Genomic DNA, 15489 nt, shown 5'->3' on the forward strand with positions numbered 1-15489 from the left:
GGGAAGCGCCTCCACATGCCAGCACAGGCCCGGCTTGAGTTGCAGTCGGGCCTGCTCAGCCAGTGTTCCTTTCTGAGCTCTGTGGGGACCTGTCCCCTGGTTATTGGTGACCCTCAGACATGGCCCACCCTTGGCTGTATAGTTGAGGGCTAAAGCTCCTCCTCAGTAGGGGGGGCCATGCCTTGCTGGAGAGCAGGGACTGGCCAGGGAGGAACTGCAGGGGCAGCAAGCCAGTCCCTCTGAGGGGCCACCACTCCTTCCCAGGCTGGCGTCCAGAGTGCGCACCAGGCCCCCAAACCTTGACGAACCATCGTTCTTTCTCTGTGGGTGTGACCACTCTTGTGTACCTCGTGGACGCAGACTGCCCCAGCGTCTGTGTCTGGCTGCTTTTCCTCAGCATGTTTTCGAGGTTCTTTCACATCATAGTACATGTCAGGATTTCCTTTTCCTTAAAGCTTTTAGGTATTTAAGGAATCTCTACCCACAATGTGGGGCTCGAACTCACGACCTCGAGATCAAGTCTCCCGCTCTTCCCACTGGGCCAGGCAGGTGCCCTGCCCCGTTTCTTTCCTTTTTAAGGCTGAATAATATTCTACTATGTGGATAGGCCACATTTTATTCATCCATTTCCTCTATCAATGGACACTTGGGTTGCTTCTACACCGCCTTTCTTAATCCCACTCCGGTCAAGCTTTTGCATGCACCCAGCACCCCGGGCCTCCTGTGTGGGTCTCTGGGACCCTGTTGCCGGACCCAGCAAACTTTCTCAGGGCCTCCTGTTCCTTGACCATCAGTGGCCCCCTAGCGCAACCCTACACCCCCAGCTTCCTAACCATCTCCCCTCTGGGGGGGGGGCGTGGAAGCGGGAGAGTGGTGCTCATTCCTGTGCCAGGAGGCCACCCTCCCCTCTCGGGGTCCCTCCTGCCCCTCCCCCCTCTCCACTGCCAGCTCCCTCTCTGCCCCCTTGTGAGTGTCCCAGGGCCCCAGGGCCCCAGGGCCGGGTGATTGGGCCACTTCTCCCTCTGCCCCTGCTCTCAGTCACCCGTGGGGAGCTTGGGGGGGCGGCTCGGGGCTGTCAGGGCTGTGTTTGTGCTGAGAACCGCTACTGTTCTCTCCAGTCCAGACTCCTTGTCCACGTGCTGACTGGATGTTTGCACTGAGGCGACATCTCTGATACAGCAGGCCCAGTTAGCTGCCACCGTCACCCCCACACCTTCTCTCTCTCATGTCCCTGGGTGCAGGGCCTGCCACCGCCACCCTTCCTGGTGCCCAAGAGCTCAGGATCTGTGTCTCACGGAGTCTCCTGACTCCTGTCTGAACCCCTCATCACAGCCATCCACACCTCCACTGGCTCCGCTTTGCACATGGGTCTCTAATCTGAAGACTTGGCCCTTACGGTGCTAGCACCCCGGTCCCAGTGCTGTTCGCCTTCTTGGGTCCTGCTGCAGCTGTCACTGGCTGTGCCAGCACTCCTGCTCACCTTCCCTTCCGGAGGTCACCTGTTCAATGCAGCATTTGGGCAACCTTCAGGAATCTCAGCACCCACGACTTCCCACCCTCGCGTTCCTCTTTACCATTCTCGTCATCCTTTCTCCCCAAGTATGTCAGCTCCGGGGGGAAAAGGCTTCTGCCAGCTTCGGTACCTGCTCTCTTCCCAGCTCCCGGAATGGCACCGGGTGGGCGCGGGGACCGAGGAAAGCCCGAGGGGAGGTGGCCTCCCCCACCCCACCCCTGCAGCCCCGACACCCTCCCCGCACACCCCCCCTCCTGACAAGCAGAGGTGGAGCAGGAGGCAGCTTTGGAAAATGACAGGTTTTTATTGCTATGTTTGCAGTGGCTTTTTAGCACAGTAAGAATGTCCCCGCCGGACCCCCACCCTCACCCGGTCCCACCCCTCCGACCGACGTCGGGGTGGCATGGGGGAAGCCTTTCTAGGGTCCACTCGGCTGTCTCGGGATCGGACGTGACACACACGTGGGTTAATTAAAGCTGCTACATGGAAGACTCGAGACGTGGGAAGCGCATCAGCTTTAAGCTCGCAGGTGGGAGCCCGGCCCGGGATCCCTTCCCCGGCTGGTGCCCACCTCAGATCCCTGCGGTCGTGCCCGGCCCCGGGGGCAGGGCGCACGTGCCAGGCGAGCGGCCCCGGGGTCCCGGCACCGCATCTACCTGTGGGCAGCGGGGGCGTGGGGGGTGTCCCCGGAGGCCGCCCGCCGTGCACTCTCCCCCCCAGTCTGGGGCCGGGGACGACACATGCACACCCACGCGACAGACTCGCACGCTCCACGGCTTGAAGCTTTTGCCTATGAAAATTAGATCTATAAATTCACACTCCTTGGCTGGGGCAGGGGACTAAGGGGACGCTGAAAGGGACGGGTGGGGAGTGGCAGGGGGGAGGAGGGGCTGTTTTCTCTTTAGAAATATACAAGCAGAAATCTCTTTCCTCAAGTTTTTATAAAATGTGCAAAATACAAGCCTCATTTGCCCACAGGCACAGTTTACACCTGGTATTCACCTTTGCTAAGAGAGATCTAGGTTCACCCTACCTACATACTCACGCACACATGCACTCGTACACAAGCTCACACAATTGATATTGGTGGCAATTGGCGCGGGAACCGGGAGGTTCCGTTGCTGGCTGGCTCTCTAAGCTTCTAGAAGAGGGACGGGGAGAGGGGTCTAGCCCAGCTGAAACAGCGGCCTTGGTTCTGGTTCTGCTGCCCCTCCCCCGCCTCCCTGCCCTGTGTCCCCCCCCTCCCGCCACTGCTGCCTCCAGGGTGGGCCCCCCCCCCAGAGGCAGGCGTGGTGGGGCTGGGGAGACACATCTGCAGCGGGCACGAGGGGGCCGGCGGTCGGCAGGGCCTGGGAAGCAGCGTGTGTACCAGCTTGGTTGGGGGGTGGGGTGGGGAGGCATCTATTTTTGGTGGGTTGTGATATTTTTGGCGTTTTATTAAAAATGGAAAAAAAAGTTATTTTAGTTAGCACTCGTGGTGCTTCCTCCCCCCCTCCCCAGGCAGACCCCAAGTGTCAGGGAAAGGCAAGCCCCCTGGAGGGGTGGGGGGGCTAAAGCAGGGGCTGCTATGGCTACAAGAGGGTGAGCTGGTGATGGGAGCCCGGGTGCCCGTCACATGACGCTCTCTACCACCACCACCTTGCTGCTCTCGGACACTGGGGTCAGGGTGGTCAGGCCCCTGACGTCGGAGTCCTGAGCTCTATACTCCAAGTGGTGGAGGCCCCACACCGGCTGCGTCAGGTGCTGCCAGCGCTGCGGGAGAAAGGGACGCGTTGAGTCCCCGGGCCATGGGGGTCGAGGGGGCACGCATGCTGGCCCTTGGCCTGTCCGCTGCCCACCACCTGCCGCGGCTTGGGGACAGGGGCCCCTCCTGCTGTGGGGACTGACTGCACCCCGCTCTCTGACTAGGGAAGGGGTGGGAGGCCGGGGACAGACCTCTGCTCCCCCCGCCACGACCTCAGGCCCCGGAGGGTCTGCGTCCCCTCCATGCCACCCTCCCCCAGCTGGCCCGGAGACTTCTAGCGCACTGGTGCATCCTAGCGGGTGGGAGACCGGGCACTTTGGAGCTGATGCCTCGGCCCGGGGGCGGGGGGGTGTCGCGCAGGGCACACTGACCTCGGCCATGGTCCCCTTGGCCCTGAGGAGGCAGCCCAGGAGGTGGAGGGGCACACACAGCATGGAGGAGAGCGCGAAGCCCCAGCCCACGGCCTCGCCCCACCACGGGTACACGTAGGTGTTGTTGTAGACCAGCGGCTTGTAGTACACCACGTTGAAGATGAAGATGCCCTGAGGGGGAAGACCCCTGCTCAGCCGGGGGTGGGCCCTTGGCGCTGCTCCCCCGCCCCGCCCCCGCCTCCCCCGGCCCTTACCATGCAGACCAGCGGGGTGAAGAAGGACCAGCACCATTTCATCCAGGGGCAGGGTCGGTAGCCGATCATGCAGGCGACGTCGTCCATGAAGCGGTCGGCTCCTGGGGCGGGAGGGCTGCAGCTGGAGACCCCGGCCGCGCTCCGGCCGCGCCCCGCCCGCCCCTGCACCCGCACCTACCGTACACCCAGGCGACCACCACGCACTCCCAGAAGGCCTGCCAGAGCAGGGTCGTGCCGCTGGCCGAGTAGTAGTCGAACAGCTGGAAGACGTACATCCCGCCCTGGGGACAGAGCCGCGTCAGGGAAGGCGATGGGCGGCGGCGGCCAGAGGCCCGGGGCGGCCCCCCTCGCCCCCACTCACATCAGTCACCATGGAGAGGTCGATGACAAAGCAGAGGGCACAGCACAGGGCCACAGAGATCTCCCTTTGGAAACGGAAGTAGTAGGAGGCCGGGAGGAGGTCGAGCAGGCCGGTGATGAAGCCTTCCACACCTACAAACTGTGGCCGGGCGCTGAGGCCACGCCCTCCGCCTACGCCAGCGCCCCCCTGCCACCCCCCCACCCCCTGCCCTCCCGCAGCGCCCCCCCCCCCACCCGCCCTGTCGCCCCCTGCAAACCTGGCTGTCCAGGCCGAGCAGCAGCAGCATGAAGAAAAACAGGGCAGCCCAGAGCGGGGCCACGGGCATCAGCGTGACGGCCCGGGGGTAGGCGATGAAGGCCAGGCCGGGCCCTGGGAGGGGAGGGCACGTCTGCACACCCGGGTGCCTCGCCGGCTGCACCATCGCCCCGCTCCCCTTCCCACGCCCACGGACGGCGCGGCCGCCCGGGGCCCTCCCGCATCGACTCGAACCCCGTCCCGGGTCACCGGTGGCCCCGAGGCCCCCCTCCTCGGCAGCCTCTGGCACGCGGGCGGGGCATTCTCCGAGGCCCGGGGCTCAAGGCTCCGCGTGGCCGGGGCCCCCGGGCTCCCGCACCGAGCCAGCGGGGACAGCTGGGCCGTGCAGCTGCTCGGCCGGGCCTCCCCGGGCCCAGGGTGACGCGGCCAGTGCGGCGGGCGCTTCGCCCGCTCCCCAGGGCGCCTCTGCACGGGGGCCACGGCGGGCGCGGGGCCGGGGGGGGGCCGTACCTGACTCGGCCACCTTGGAGATGTGCACACCCTGCTCCGTGGCCATGAAGCCCAGGATGGAGAAGACCACAAAGCCAGCAAAAAAGCTCGTCCCGCTGTTGATGAGTGCCAGGATGATGGCGTCCCTGGGGACACAGGGCCACGGGGCGGGTCAGGGCGCCCGCCTCCCGGGGGCGGGGGGGGGGGGGGCGGCGGCGGCGGCGGCACCTACTTGTAGCAGTTGTTGTTGAAGCGGTTGTAGCTGCCCAGCGCCGTGAGGGCCCCCAGGCCGATGGCGTAGGAAAAGAAGATCTGGGTCCCGGCGTCGATCCACACCTGCGGGGGGGCCGGCCGGGACGGTGTGAGGGGCTGTGTGGCCCGGCCGCGCCCTCCTCCCGTTCCGCGCACGTGCCCTCACCTGCGGGGACCCCAGCTTGGACCAGTCGGGCTTGAGATAGTAGATGATGCCATCCAGGGCGCCGGGCAGCAGCACTCCGCGCACCAGCAACACGACGAGGACCACGTAGGGGAAGGTAGCGGTGAAGTACACGATCTGCGGGGGGCGGGCGGCTCAGAGGGGGCCCCGGCCCGGCGGGATGGCCAGGGGACCAGGCCGGGGGCTCCGAGGTCCAGCGGGAGGCCGGCCGGCGGCCGCGCCGTCCTCCTCGAGGCCTCGGCTCCTCCCGGGGAGGCTGTGTGCTCGGCTCGGGCAGCAGCAGCAGCCCCGCGGCGCGCAGGTGACCCACGGGGGTGGGGGGGACACGGCCAGGGGCAGGGCCCACGCCCCCTGGGCCCCTGATGCCAGAGAGGCAGCATCCAGCCAGGGACAGGGGCAAGAGCCACGTGGACCGCAGACCTCTGCCTCCCGCCGCACGGAGCGGAGCGGGCCAGGCAGGAAGGGCAGCCGCAGCCCGGGTCCCCGCAGAGGCCCGGACAGCAAGTGGGGGAGCCGGGGTGGCCCCTCACTGACAAGGGACAGTTGCCGCCTGGGCCTCTCCCCCGAGGGAGGGAAGGCTCCCGGGCTTGAGCGTGCAGGGGGGCCGGGCCCTCCAGCCACAGGTGGGGATCCGGCGGCCTGGGTTCGACGACCCGCGCCCTGCTGGGGCCCCGGCCCCCTCCTGTTGCAGCAGTGGACCCTGGCAGGGGCGCCCCTTCTCCCCCCACACCCCCACCACGGCCATCACCCCCAGCCCTGCCAGCCTCCGGCCGTACCTTTCCCGTCGACTTGACCCCCTTCCAGACACAGAAGTAGACCAGCACCCAGCAGGCCAGCAGACACAGGGTCACCTCCCAGTTGAGGGCCCCTGGCACCTCCAGGCCCCCGGAGAGCCGCAAGACTTTGTTCCTGGGGGAGGGAGGGTCCGTGAGGGGTGCAGGCAGCGGGCAGAGAGGCTGGGGGCGGCCCTGGGGGCGGTGCGCCCCGTCCAGCCCCCCTCCCTCCCACGCCTGGGGCCCGGAGGTGCTGCAGGGTGTGAGCCTGAACGGGCCGGAGGCCGTAGGGCTGGGAGCCCGGCCCCGCGGCACCCACAGCACCCACAGCACCCACAGCGTGCCCGCGAGCCACCCCCTCCCAGGCTGGCGGGCACGATGGAGTGACAATGCCTGGGACTGAGACGTGAAGGAGCCAGGTCCACCCGTTCCCGCTCCTCTAGGGGCTGTGCTGGGGGCTCCCCGAAGACAGGCCGGGCCCCAGCACACGCAGACTCCGGCCATATGTGGAGCCCGCAGCGGGGGACAGGCAGGGCCCGGCCCAGAGGCGCCTGACTCACTCCCAGAACTCGATGACAGGGGACCGGCGGTCAGCAAGCTGGTCACATGTGAGGTTGGCCAGGCTGGCATTGGCACAGTCTTCATGGCGGAAGATCTCCACACAGTCGGGAGTGTTCCAGGTATGGCCACATGTGGCCCAGGGCAGCGTGGTGGTGAAGGACTTCACCAGGTAATAGAAGCCCCAGGCCAGCACCATGATGTAGTAGGTGTTGCAGTAGAAGACGATCACCATGGAGGCGTAGCCCAGGCCTGGGGAGGAGTTTTTGCGTGGGCTTCTCACGAGCCACTCCCCCCCCACCCCCCTGCTTATCTACCCTACCAGGCTCAGAGAAGCCTCCAGAGCACGACTGCGAAGATCTGGTGGGAGGATCGTGGGGAGTGGGAGGACAGCAGATGCAGAGAGCCCCCTGGACCCTGGACTCCCTTGTGCAAGTGTGGCAACACCAGGGCAGCTCCCCCATCTGTGTCTGGCCCCCTCAGCCTCCCCGCCAGCAGAGACCTGCCCCTGCTCCCGGCTTCACCTCCTGCAGCCTCCCTCGAGTCCTCCCCTCTGGCCCCGATCTCAGCCTCAGTCCTGTAAGTTCCCTAGCCTCACACACCTGTCCCCTCCTCTTGGGTCCCACTGCCACCATGGTGGTGGAGGGAGGGCCAAGCCTCCACCTGGGCCCCCAGTGGCCTCCAGTCCTCAGTGGCTGGGGGCTTCCTGGTGACCTGGGGCCGTTTGGGACATAGTCCCCCTCTCCGTCTCGGCAGGCAACCTTGGCCAATCACTGACTCTTCCTCAGGGTACTTCCTAGGGCCTGAGAGAATGGGAGCGCACTGCCCACACGCCCAAGGAGCTCTAAATTGACCTTTGCCAGTAGTCCCCTCCAGGCCCTGGACTGCATGGCTCCCATCCAAGCTCCTTTGGTTGGCCCTCTGGCCTTGGGGGAGCAGGCCCTTGGCGGCGTGTCTTGCTGTCAGCTCTTGCACCCGCCACTCAGCCTCGGGGGGCCAAGTGTGCTTGGCAGGGCCTGTTCTCAGCCCTGCCGGGCCTGGGCGTCCTGGCCTCAGCGGAGAGGCCAAGTCCCTGGCTCCCGTCCCCACCTGCCCAAGATCATGCGGGTGGTCTGCAGGTCCTCTAGCTTTCCCCTCGTGACGTGACGGGCCCCCGTGGAGCCCCAGCCTAGTGCTGAGATAGGACAAGATTTCTCAAGTGGGTGCCAGCTTTGCCCTCGCAGTGGGAAGGGCGAGGGATCCCAGAGCGAGAGGACAAGAGGGACCAGCCTGGGGCCGCTCACCTTTGAACAGGGGACAGATGTTCCAGACGTTGATGCTGCCGGCCTTCATGAACTGGCCCAGTGAGATCTCCAAGAAGAAAATGGGGATTCCTCCAACTAGGGCGATCAGGACATAAGGGATAAGGAATACACCTGGGGGAGGAAGCAGAGGGTGGGCACCTGCACAGGCAGCCCCTTAGCCCCTGGCTGGCTGGCCGCCTTCCGAAGGCCTGGGAGGTCAGGGTGGAGCCAGCTCTGGGCCCCACCCTGGCCCCATCACAACTTCCCACTGGGTGAATCAGTGCAGGGGGTGGCCACTGACTCAGAGGTGCAAGGTGAACAGCCTTGTGGGGAGAAGGCTGGAGTGTTGGGAGGGCTGTGGCAGTCCTCGGCCCTTGCAACCCTGTTTCTTGGGGTGGGAGGGGGCCCTATACCCACAAGGCTTCTGGCTCTACCCTCACCTACGGTGACCTAACAGGCGTGGAGGACACACACACACCCTCGTGTCGCAGTTCCCTGTTTGCTGGGCAGCGCAGGGGAGGACGGGCACGTGTATGTGTGCTCCTGCGCGTACGTGCGCTGTGGCTGGCACTCAGGCCTGGGGGACTGGCTGGCTGGGGCCAGGACAGGAGCCCTGGGGTCCCGTGTGCCCAGGCAGTCGCCTGCAAGTACGAAGGTCCGGGGAAGAGAGCAGGTGGGTGGCTGAGTGGCAGTCCTTTGCCAGGGAACATAGGGGGTGTCTGGAGGTGTCGGTGAGCAAGGACAGGGGGAGACGAAGTGGGGTACAACAATGTCTGGTGAGCGGGGCTTGAGGCCCCTGGCGCGGCAGGGCCAGAGGGCATAGGCCGGGGGGGGGGGGCGTCAGGGGAGCTGGGCACCAGCAGCCCGCCTGCCCCCCTTCCGTCTCCAGGCCCCCTACCGTCGGCCCCGCTCAGCTCTGCACTCCTCAGAAGTCAGGCTTGGCTGCAGCTTGCCTGGCTCCTGGTCCCAGCATCCTTCTTGTGCGTGACCTTGGGCCAAGGCCTTCGCTCTGGGCCTCAGTTTCCCAGCCATCGCCCAGTCCCCGTGGCTTCCCCCCAACCCCAGTGCCGCTCTGCAGTCACAGGACACACGGGTGCCTATCGCTGTTGCTAAGCTGGGCCCGGGCAGGCGGGCATGGGCTGTGCATGCAGCGTGTCCAGCGGCGGCGCCAGGCGGCCCAGGCCGCAGGCTACCCAAGCCTGGCTCAGGCACCCAGTGTTCCAGGCCCAGGCTGGAGGGGAGGGGAGGGGAGGGGAGGGGAGGGGAGGGGAGGGGAGGGGAGGAGGGGAGGGAGGGGAGGGGAGGGAGGGGAAGAGAAGAGAGGGGAAGGGAAGGGAGGGGAGGAGAGGGCAGGGGGAGGGACAGAGTAGCCCATTGTGTGTGTGTGTGTTCGTGTGTGCACACGTGGGGGCCCCGCACAATGTGCCACTTGTGTGCCCGAGCAGCGGGGGCAGCCTGGGCTCCTCACCTCTGGGAGCCCCCCAGGGGCAGGCCTGGCCTTCCCACCTCGGTGGCCAATCAGTCCCGGGGCTTCGGCAGGAGGCTCGCCGGCCCCCTCCCCCCACACGCTGCCAGGCACATGACCCGCCAGGGGGGTGGAGGCCGCCAGCCCGGGCCACCGAGCGGCGGCGGCCAGCGAGGGGCGGCCTCCGGGCCCCCGGCCCCCGGACTTCGGCCCTGCGCCCCGCTGGGGCCGGCCGCGGGCAGGGGGCGGGGGCAGCGGGGGCCCGGCCGGGCGGAGCGGGGCCGCGGCGGGGCGGGGGCGCTCACCTCCGCCGTTCTTGTAGCACAGGTAGGGGAAGCGCCACACGTTGCCCAGGCCCACGGCGAAGCCCACGCACGACATGATGAAGTCCATCTGGCGCGTCCAGGTCTCCCGCGGCGGCACGGCCAGGCGGCCGCCGGGCGCCCCCAGGCCGGCGGGGCCGTCGCCCTTGGCCGGGGCCCCGTCGGGCCCGGGCGCGATCAGGGGGCCCTTCTTCTCGTCGCCGGACACGCTGTAGATGCCGTTCTCGGCGCTCTTCTTCGCCATGGCCCCGGCGGGCCGCGCGGCCGGGCCGGGGGGCGCGGCGCCTCGCGGGGGCGGGCGGGCGGGCGGCGGGGGGCGCCGGTGGCGCGGGGGGGGCCCCGAAGGCGCGGGCCCTCCGGGGGCCGGGGGCGGCCGGGCCGGGGGTCGGGGAGGCGGGGCGGCGCGGTCAGAAGCAGTCCACGAAGCACTTGAAAGTGAGCCTGAAGAATCTCATGTGTGTCGGGGGCCCGGGGGCGCGCGGGCGGCGGCGGGGCCCGGCCGGGCGGCGGCGGTGGCTCCCGAGACTCCTGCCCGCGGCTCGGGCGGCGGCGGCGGCGGCTCGCCCGGCCCGAGATTCAGCCTAGCGGGGCGCGGGCGGCATCGGGCGCCCACGGTCTGCAAGCGGCGGCCGGAGCAGGGGCCTGCGGCCCGCGCCCCCCGCCCCGGTCCGGGCCGGCGCGGCTGCCCGGCTCGCTCGCGGCTCCGGCGGTGGCGGTGGCGGCGGCGGCGGCGGCGGCGGCGGCGGCGGCGACGACGACGACGGCTCGGGCGCGCTCGCCCCTCCTTCGCGGCGGCGGCGGCTCCAGCCGCTCTCGGGGCCGCGGCGGGCTCAGCGACTCGCCACCGCGCTCCGACCGTCCCTCTCTTTCCCGGTCCGATCGGCTGCCGCTTAAGAACCGACTCTGGGGTGATGTCACTGTCGCCCCACCCCCACGACCGGGCTGGTCCCCCTCCCCCCCGTCCCGCCCTCCCCGTCACTCCGCCCACCTCCTCCTTCCCTCCTCCCGAGGAGGAGACGCGGCTCCAGCGGGAGGCAGGATGGCTGCTACCTGGGGCGCCCGCCAGTGCCTCGCTCCGGGGACCCCACCGCGCCTGGCCCCAGGTTCACCTGGGCCCGCCTGCCGCCCAGGGCGCCCCTCCCAGCCTCCCTTCCCGGCTCGAGGAAAGCCACTCCCCTGGCTGCCTGCGGCCATCCTGGGCCCCTCCTGCTCTCCCCATCCTCGCAGGCCGTGCCATCTCCCTGACCCTGGTCTGACCCCCAGCGAGGGCCTGGGCCAGTGCTGGTAGGAGGCCTGCGACTCCCGGCTCCCTGCTCCCCGGGGGCTGCAGGCCGCTCCGGCCTCCCGAGGGACCCCTCGGCTCCAGGCAAGGGACAGGCTGCCGCCGGCTCTGCCTCCAGGTGTGCTGGGGGGCTTGGCCACGGGCACCACCTGCCTCCTCCTGGCAGCCAGCGAACGAACCCTGGGAGCTGGAGGTCGGGGTCCCAGCTCTCGGGGTGACAGGTCTCTCTATGAGTCTCCCAAGTGGGCAGAGACAAGCCTGCCCGGTAAAGCTGTAGCTTGTTGTCACCAAGGAGGGGTCCCGGGGACCCTGGCTGCCCCCCACTCCCGCGAGACCCGCAGGAGATTCCTGCTGGAATAGGCCAAGGCTGCCCCCTGGTGCCTGTCGGCTGCACAGACCCTCCCCCCAGGCGTCAGCTGGGAGGCCCCAGTTCCCCACCTGCAGAGCTTCTCTCTCCAGGGACTTTCGGGCCTTCCTGGCAAGGGTGTTGGGCCACTTCCCCACCGGCACGGGGCAGCCAGTTGGGGATTTTGTAGAGCCAAGAGCAGCCATGGGCGTGGGGGGGGCGGGGGGAGGAAAGGGTCATTGTCCCGGCAGGGAGGTGAAGTGCGCCCCCCACCCCCAACCGGTCCCACACTTTGATCACCAGGCTGTAGTCCCCAGATGGCTCATCCCGTTAAGCTAAACCCTCGGCCATCCAGCGGCTTTAGGAAGAAAAGCAGTTCTGGGCCGAGCCAGATTGAGCCTGCCGGCGAGGGAGGGGCAGCCTCTCCACCCAGAGTCGCTGGAGGAGCCTCCAGGGTGGCCTGTGCTTAGGTCGGGTGGGGGCGCAGGGCGCTCGGGGACCCTCGAGGCAGCAGGGCTGCACTGCTCATCAGAGACCCCTAACCTGGGTGTTCTCTGGCCCCGACTCAGACCGACGCTGGCCCAGAGACAAAGGGGCCGCGGAGAAGTACAGGGGCCGTGGGAGGCCCGGGGCAGGGGGGCCGCGGGGAGCAAGGACGGGGGAAAGACGAGCAGCCCCAGCCCGGGACCGCAAGCCCTTCTGTGCTCCTGTGCGAGGAAAGAGGAGCCAAGGAAGTAGGCTGAGGATCTCGTCCCAGGGGGAGGAGGAGGGAGGAGGGGCCGGGAGCACTTGCAGGAGTGAGGGCGGCAACTGTGATGGAGAGGTTCGGGCAGAGGTCAGACAGCGCCCTGAGGAGCCAGGGGAAGTGCGGACGTGGCCGGGTGCAGGCGGCTCTTTGGCTCTTTCGAGAATTTTAACATCTCGCTCATCTGAAGAGACTGGTGGGGGGAGAAGGCGGTGGCTGGAGAAGGACGCCGGCAAGTGGGTGGCACTTTGGGGAAGTAGCTCAGCTGCTGGGAGGGCAGAGGGGACAAAGGGCCAGGCCTGGGGAGCCTGCGAAGGGCCTGCAGGAGCCAAGGGTGGGGACTCTTGTCTCCCCTGGGAGGGGAGGCAGGTTCAAAGGCCAGTGGCACAAGTGCGAGTGAGCTGCCACCCAGGCTGCTGCTGGCTTTGCCAGGTCAGAGGGTGTCAGGAGGGAGGGCGGCTGGCCTGCAGGGGGCCAAAGGGAGACAGGAAGGGCGCGGTGGATGCCGACAATGGCCTGCCTGAGCTCCAGGACCCCTAGGACCTAGGCCCCCAGGGCCCCAGGGGGGCCTTCACGGGGCGCATCTAGGCCCACGTAGGCCTCCGTAGGCCTCCGTATCTGGGGGTGCCACAGGCCCCCGGACCCGACTTGGCAGGGCTGCACCTTCCCTCCGCCGCCGCCCCAGTGGTCCTCAGGCAGGTGCTGATGCCACCCCCATGGCTGTCCCGGGCCCGGACCCCACTGGTGGCTTCCTCCCCTGGCCGATCGCCGCGGGCTTGTCTCAGCAGCACAAAGCCGCCCTGTGCCTCCGCGTCCGCTCTTCCGGGGCCTCGTCGCTGCGCCCGAGATCAGATGGAGCTCAGGTCCCCTCCAAGGGGTGCACAGTTGGACAGGAGCCGGCCTGCGGGCCCCGCGGCGCCGAGGAGCGGGGTGCCCCTGGGCCCACCCCGTGGGCGGACCTCCCTCCCACCCGCAGGCTCGGCTCAGCTGCCGCCTGTCCCAGGACGGAGGCCGAGCAGGTGGGGCGCGCTGCCTCCCACGCAGAGCCGAGGCGGGCAGCCTGACGGGTGCCCGAAGTTCGCGGACCCATCCTCGCCTCTGGCCAGGGTGACTTGGCAGGAGCTGCCCAAGGTGGGAGCTGGAGGCCGGAACTCTGGCCTCCGGTGTGCTGACCCGAGCAGCCCGCGCCCAGAGAGGCGGCTACAGTGTTCCCGGGGCGGCTCCCGCGGAGGGGCCGTGGGCCTCGATGGGCTCTCGGGGCTCTGCGGCCGCCCTCCCCGCCCCTGGGGCCCTGGATGCTGGGGTGAGGGGGGTGCCAGGGCCCCCTGCCTGGAGCCCCGGGCCGCGGGCCTGGCACCGGGAGCTGAGGAAGAGGGGGAGGAGGGAAGGAGAGAGCTGGGGGGAGGGCAGGAAGGGAGTGCGAGCGGAAGGCCCTCATTGTCCCGGGAGGCCTGGGAGTGCCCGCTGGGAACTGGGCCCGGGCCTGGGGCGTGGGGCCCACAGGGCGCCGGGCGGGGGTGGGGGTGCGAGCGTGCACGGGTGGGAGGACGCCCCACCCCGGGGCGCCTGGGATCCCTGGATCCCTGGAGAGGCCTGGGGGCAGCTGGAGATCGGGTGGGGGCTCAAAGAGCTTTGGAATTCAAAATAGCCGGAGTCCACCTTGAAGGGCTTTGTGCTTTTGGCAGCTGGTGGGGGGAGAGTGGCTCGAGGGCACCCCTGGGGCTGGGGGCTGGAGCCTTGGGAGGGTCCCCAGTGCCGGGGAGGGGCAACCTGACCCTCCTCCACCGTGGAGGCGCAGCGGCTTCCCCTGGTACCCACACTGCCTCGGCGGGGTGCCTTTGAGAAGGGGTTCTGCTGTCTCCACCCTGACCTCAGACTTGCCAGTTGGGGTCCGCCTTCCGGCTGGGCTCTGGGCTCGGGTGGCGGAAGACCCCGAGGGCAGAGCATCCCCAGATGGGCTCCCAGGGGCTGCCCGCAGGCGAGGGACTCCCCGACCTCGAGCCCTTTGACCCTCCCTGCCTGCCAGCAGGTGCGGCGCATATTCCTTCTGGAACCTGGAAGGATTTTGGGTCTTCTGGAAACGTCTTTGACATGCAAGTCCGCTCCCTTCGGGGCGTTGGCCTCCCTCAGGTAAACTTTCCCGATTTGGTCTCTGGATTTTGCCCGGGGCCCCGCGGTCACCATCATCAACCAGCAGCGCGCAGTGCTCCCCGATGACCGGAAGCCCCCAGCGACAACTCAGGTTTCCTCGACTTACCCGAGTGTCCTTTCTCTGCCCCAGGACCACACTGCCTCGTGCTTAACGACCTGGACACTTTGGTGTTTCAAGAGGAGACGCGCGGGCGGTTATTGGGAGGACGACCGCAGGGCTAACGTGCCCTTCCCGTCACATCCTCGCAAGGCTCCATGCCCTCAACGTGACTCGCCCCCGGCCACGGCCACGCCGGTCACCTGGCTGGGGTCCCGCTCGCTCTTTGGGTGTCTCCACTGCAAATTGAACCTCCCTGTTTCCGATCCATCCCGTTTGGAAGGAAGGCACTCTGCACAGCCCACACTTGAGTCCATTATTTACAGTTTTCTGTGCCAAGGTTGTCCCTTCCCCCCTATTTATTTATTTGACCATTTATTTATAACAGTAGATATTTTTATTTTCTACTTTGGATCACAACCCGATGCTACTTTATTTATTATGTGGCTCCATCTTTGACCCCTGGGTGCTCTTCCAGTTGACTCCTGCGGTCCTTTGTCATACCCTCGTCACTGTGTGTGTGTGTGTGTGTGTGTGTGTGAGCAACAGAGAGGAGGAGAGAGAGACAGAGCGAGTGGGAGCTTGAGCACTCTGCCTTTCCTAACTTTCTGGCAGTGTAAGTTGCTTCAGGCTCCTCGTGTGCACTTCCTGTCCCAGCCCTACACGAGGAGCCCTTTACGGGAGAAAGCTGTTAGAGACCATGGTCGTGGCTCTAGTGTGCTCAGGGCTACTGGGGTGTCATAGCTTCCACGTCTCTTAGCTGCCAGAGCAAGGAAGTTTACGTGCATGCTAACACGTATCTATGAACATACCTATACGTGATGTCGAAATATAATATACAACAAATTGCTGTATGGTATATAGGTAGACACGGTGTATGCATCTGTTATACATTCTATATATACATACGCACCTGTATAGTCACGTAAACATCCATTCATACTGATGTCTCCAACTCTGATCCATCGCCACATGGATCCTTCTAGCACCCCCCTTGCTTGTCTGTATCATCCCACTGCAACAGTGAGAAACCTGCCTCCCTG

General features: G+C 67.2%; 1 protein-coding gene and 1 long non-coding RNA gene across 2 annotated transcripts; one reads left to right on the forward strand and one right to left on the reverse strand.

Annotated features, from left to right (window-relative positions):
- Nucleotides 1-1797: 1797 nt before the first annotated feature.
- Nucleotides 1798-10084, reverse strand: SLC6A8 (solute carrier family 6 member 8). Its single transcript, XM_072816950.1, has 13 exons — nt 9808-10084; nt 8038-8169; nt 6757-7006; nt 6200-6332; nt 5406-5540; nt 5220-5323; nt 5009-5133; nt 4500-4612; nt 4244-4381; nt 4061-4163; nt 3883-3983; nt 3629-3799; nt 1798-3265 (listed from the first exon to the last, which is right to left on the reverse strand). Exons 1-13 carry the CDS (start codon nt 10067-10069, stop codon nt 3125-3127), a joined length of 1908 nt encoding a protein of 635 aa, XP_072673051.1. The 5' UTR covers nt 10070-10084; the 3' UTR covers nt 1798-3124.
- Nucleotides 10085-13687: 3603 nt separating this feature from the next.
- LOC140628678 (uncharacterized) lies at nt 13688-15489 on the forward strand. The gene is made up of 2 exons (XR_012026688.1): nt 13688-14328; nt 14480-15489. It is a non-coding gene; the product is annotated as an uncharacterized lncRNA (long non-coding RNA).

This window comes from Canis lupus, chromosome X (assembly GCF_048164855.1).
Source record: "Canis lupus baileyi chromosome X, mCanLup2.hap1, whole genome shotgun sequence".
Classification (NCBI taxonomy): domain Eukaryota; kingdom Metazoa; phylum Chordata; class Mammalia; order Carnivora; family Canidae; genus Canis; species Canis lupus.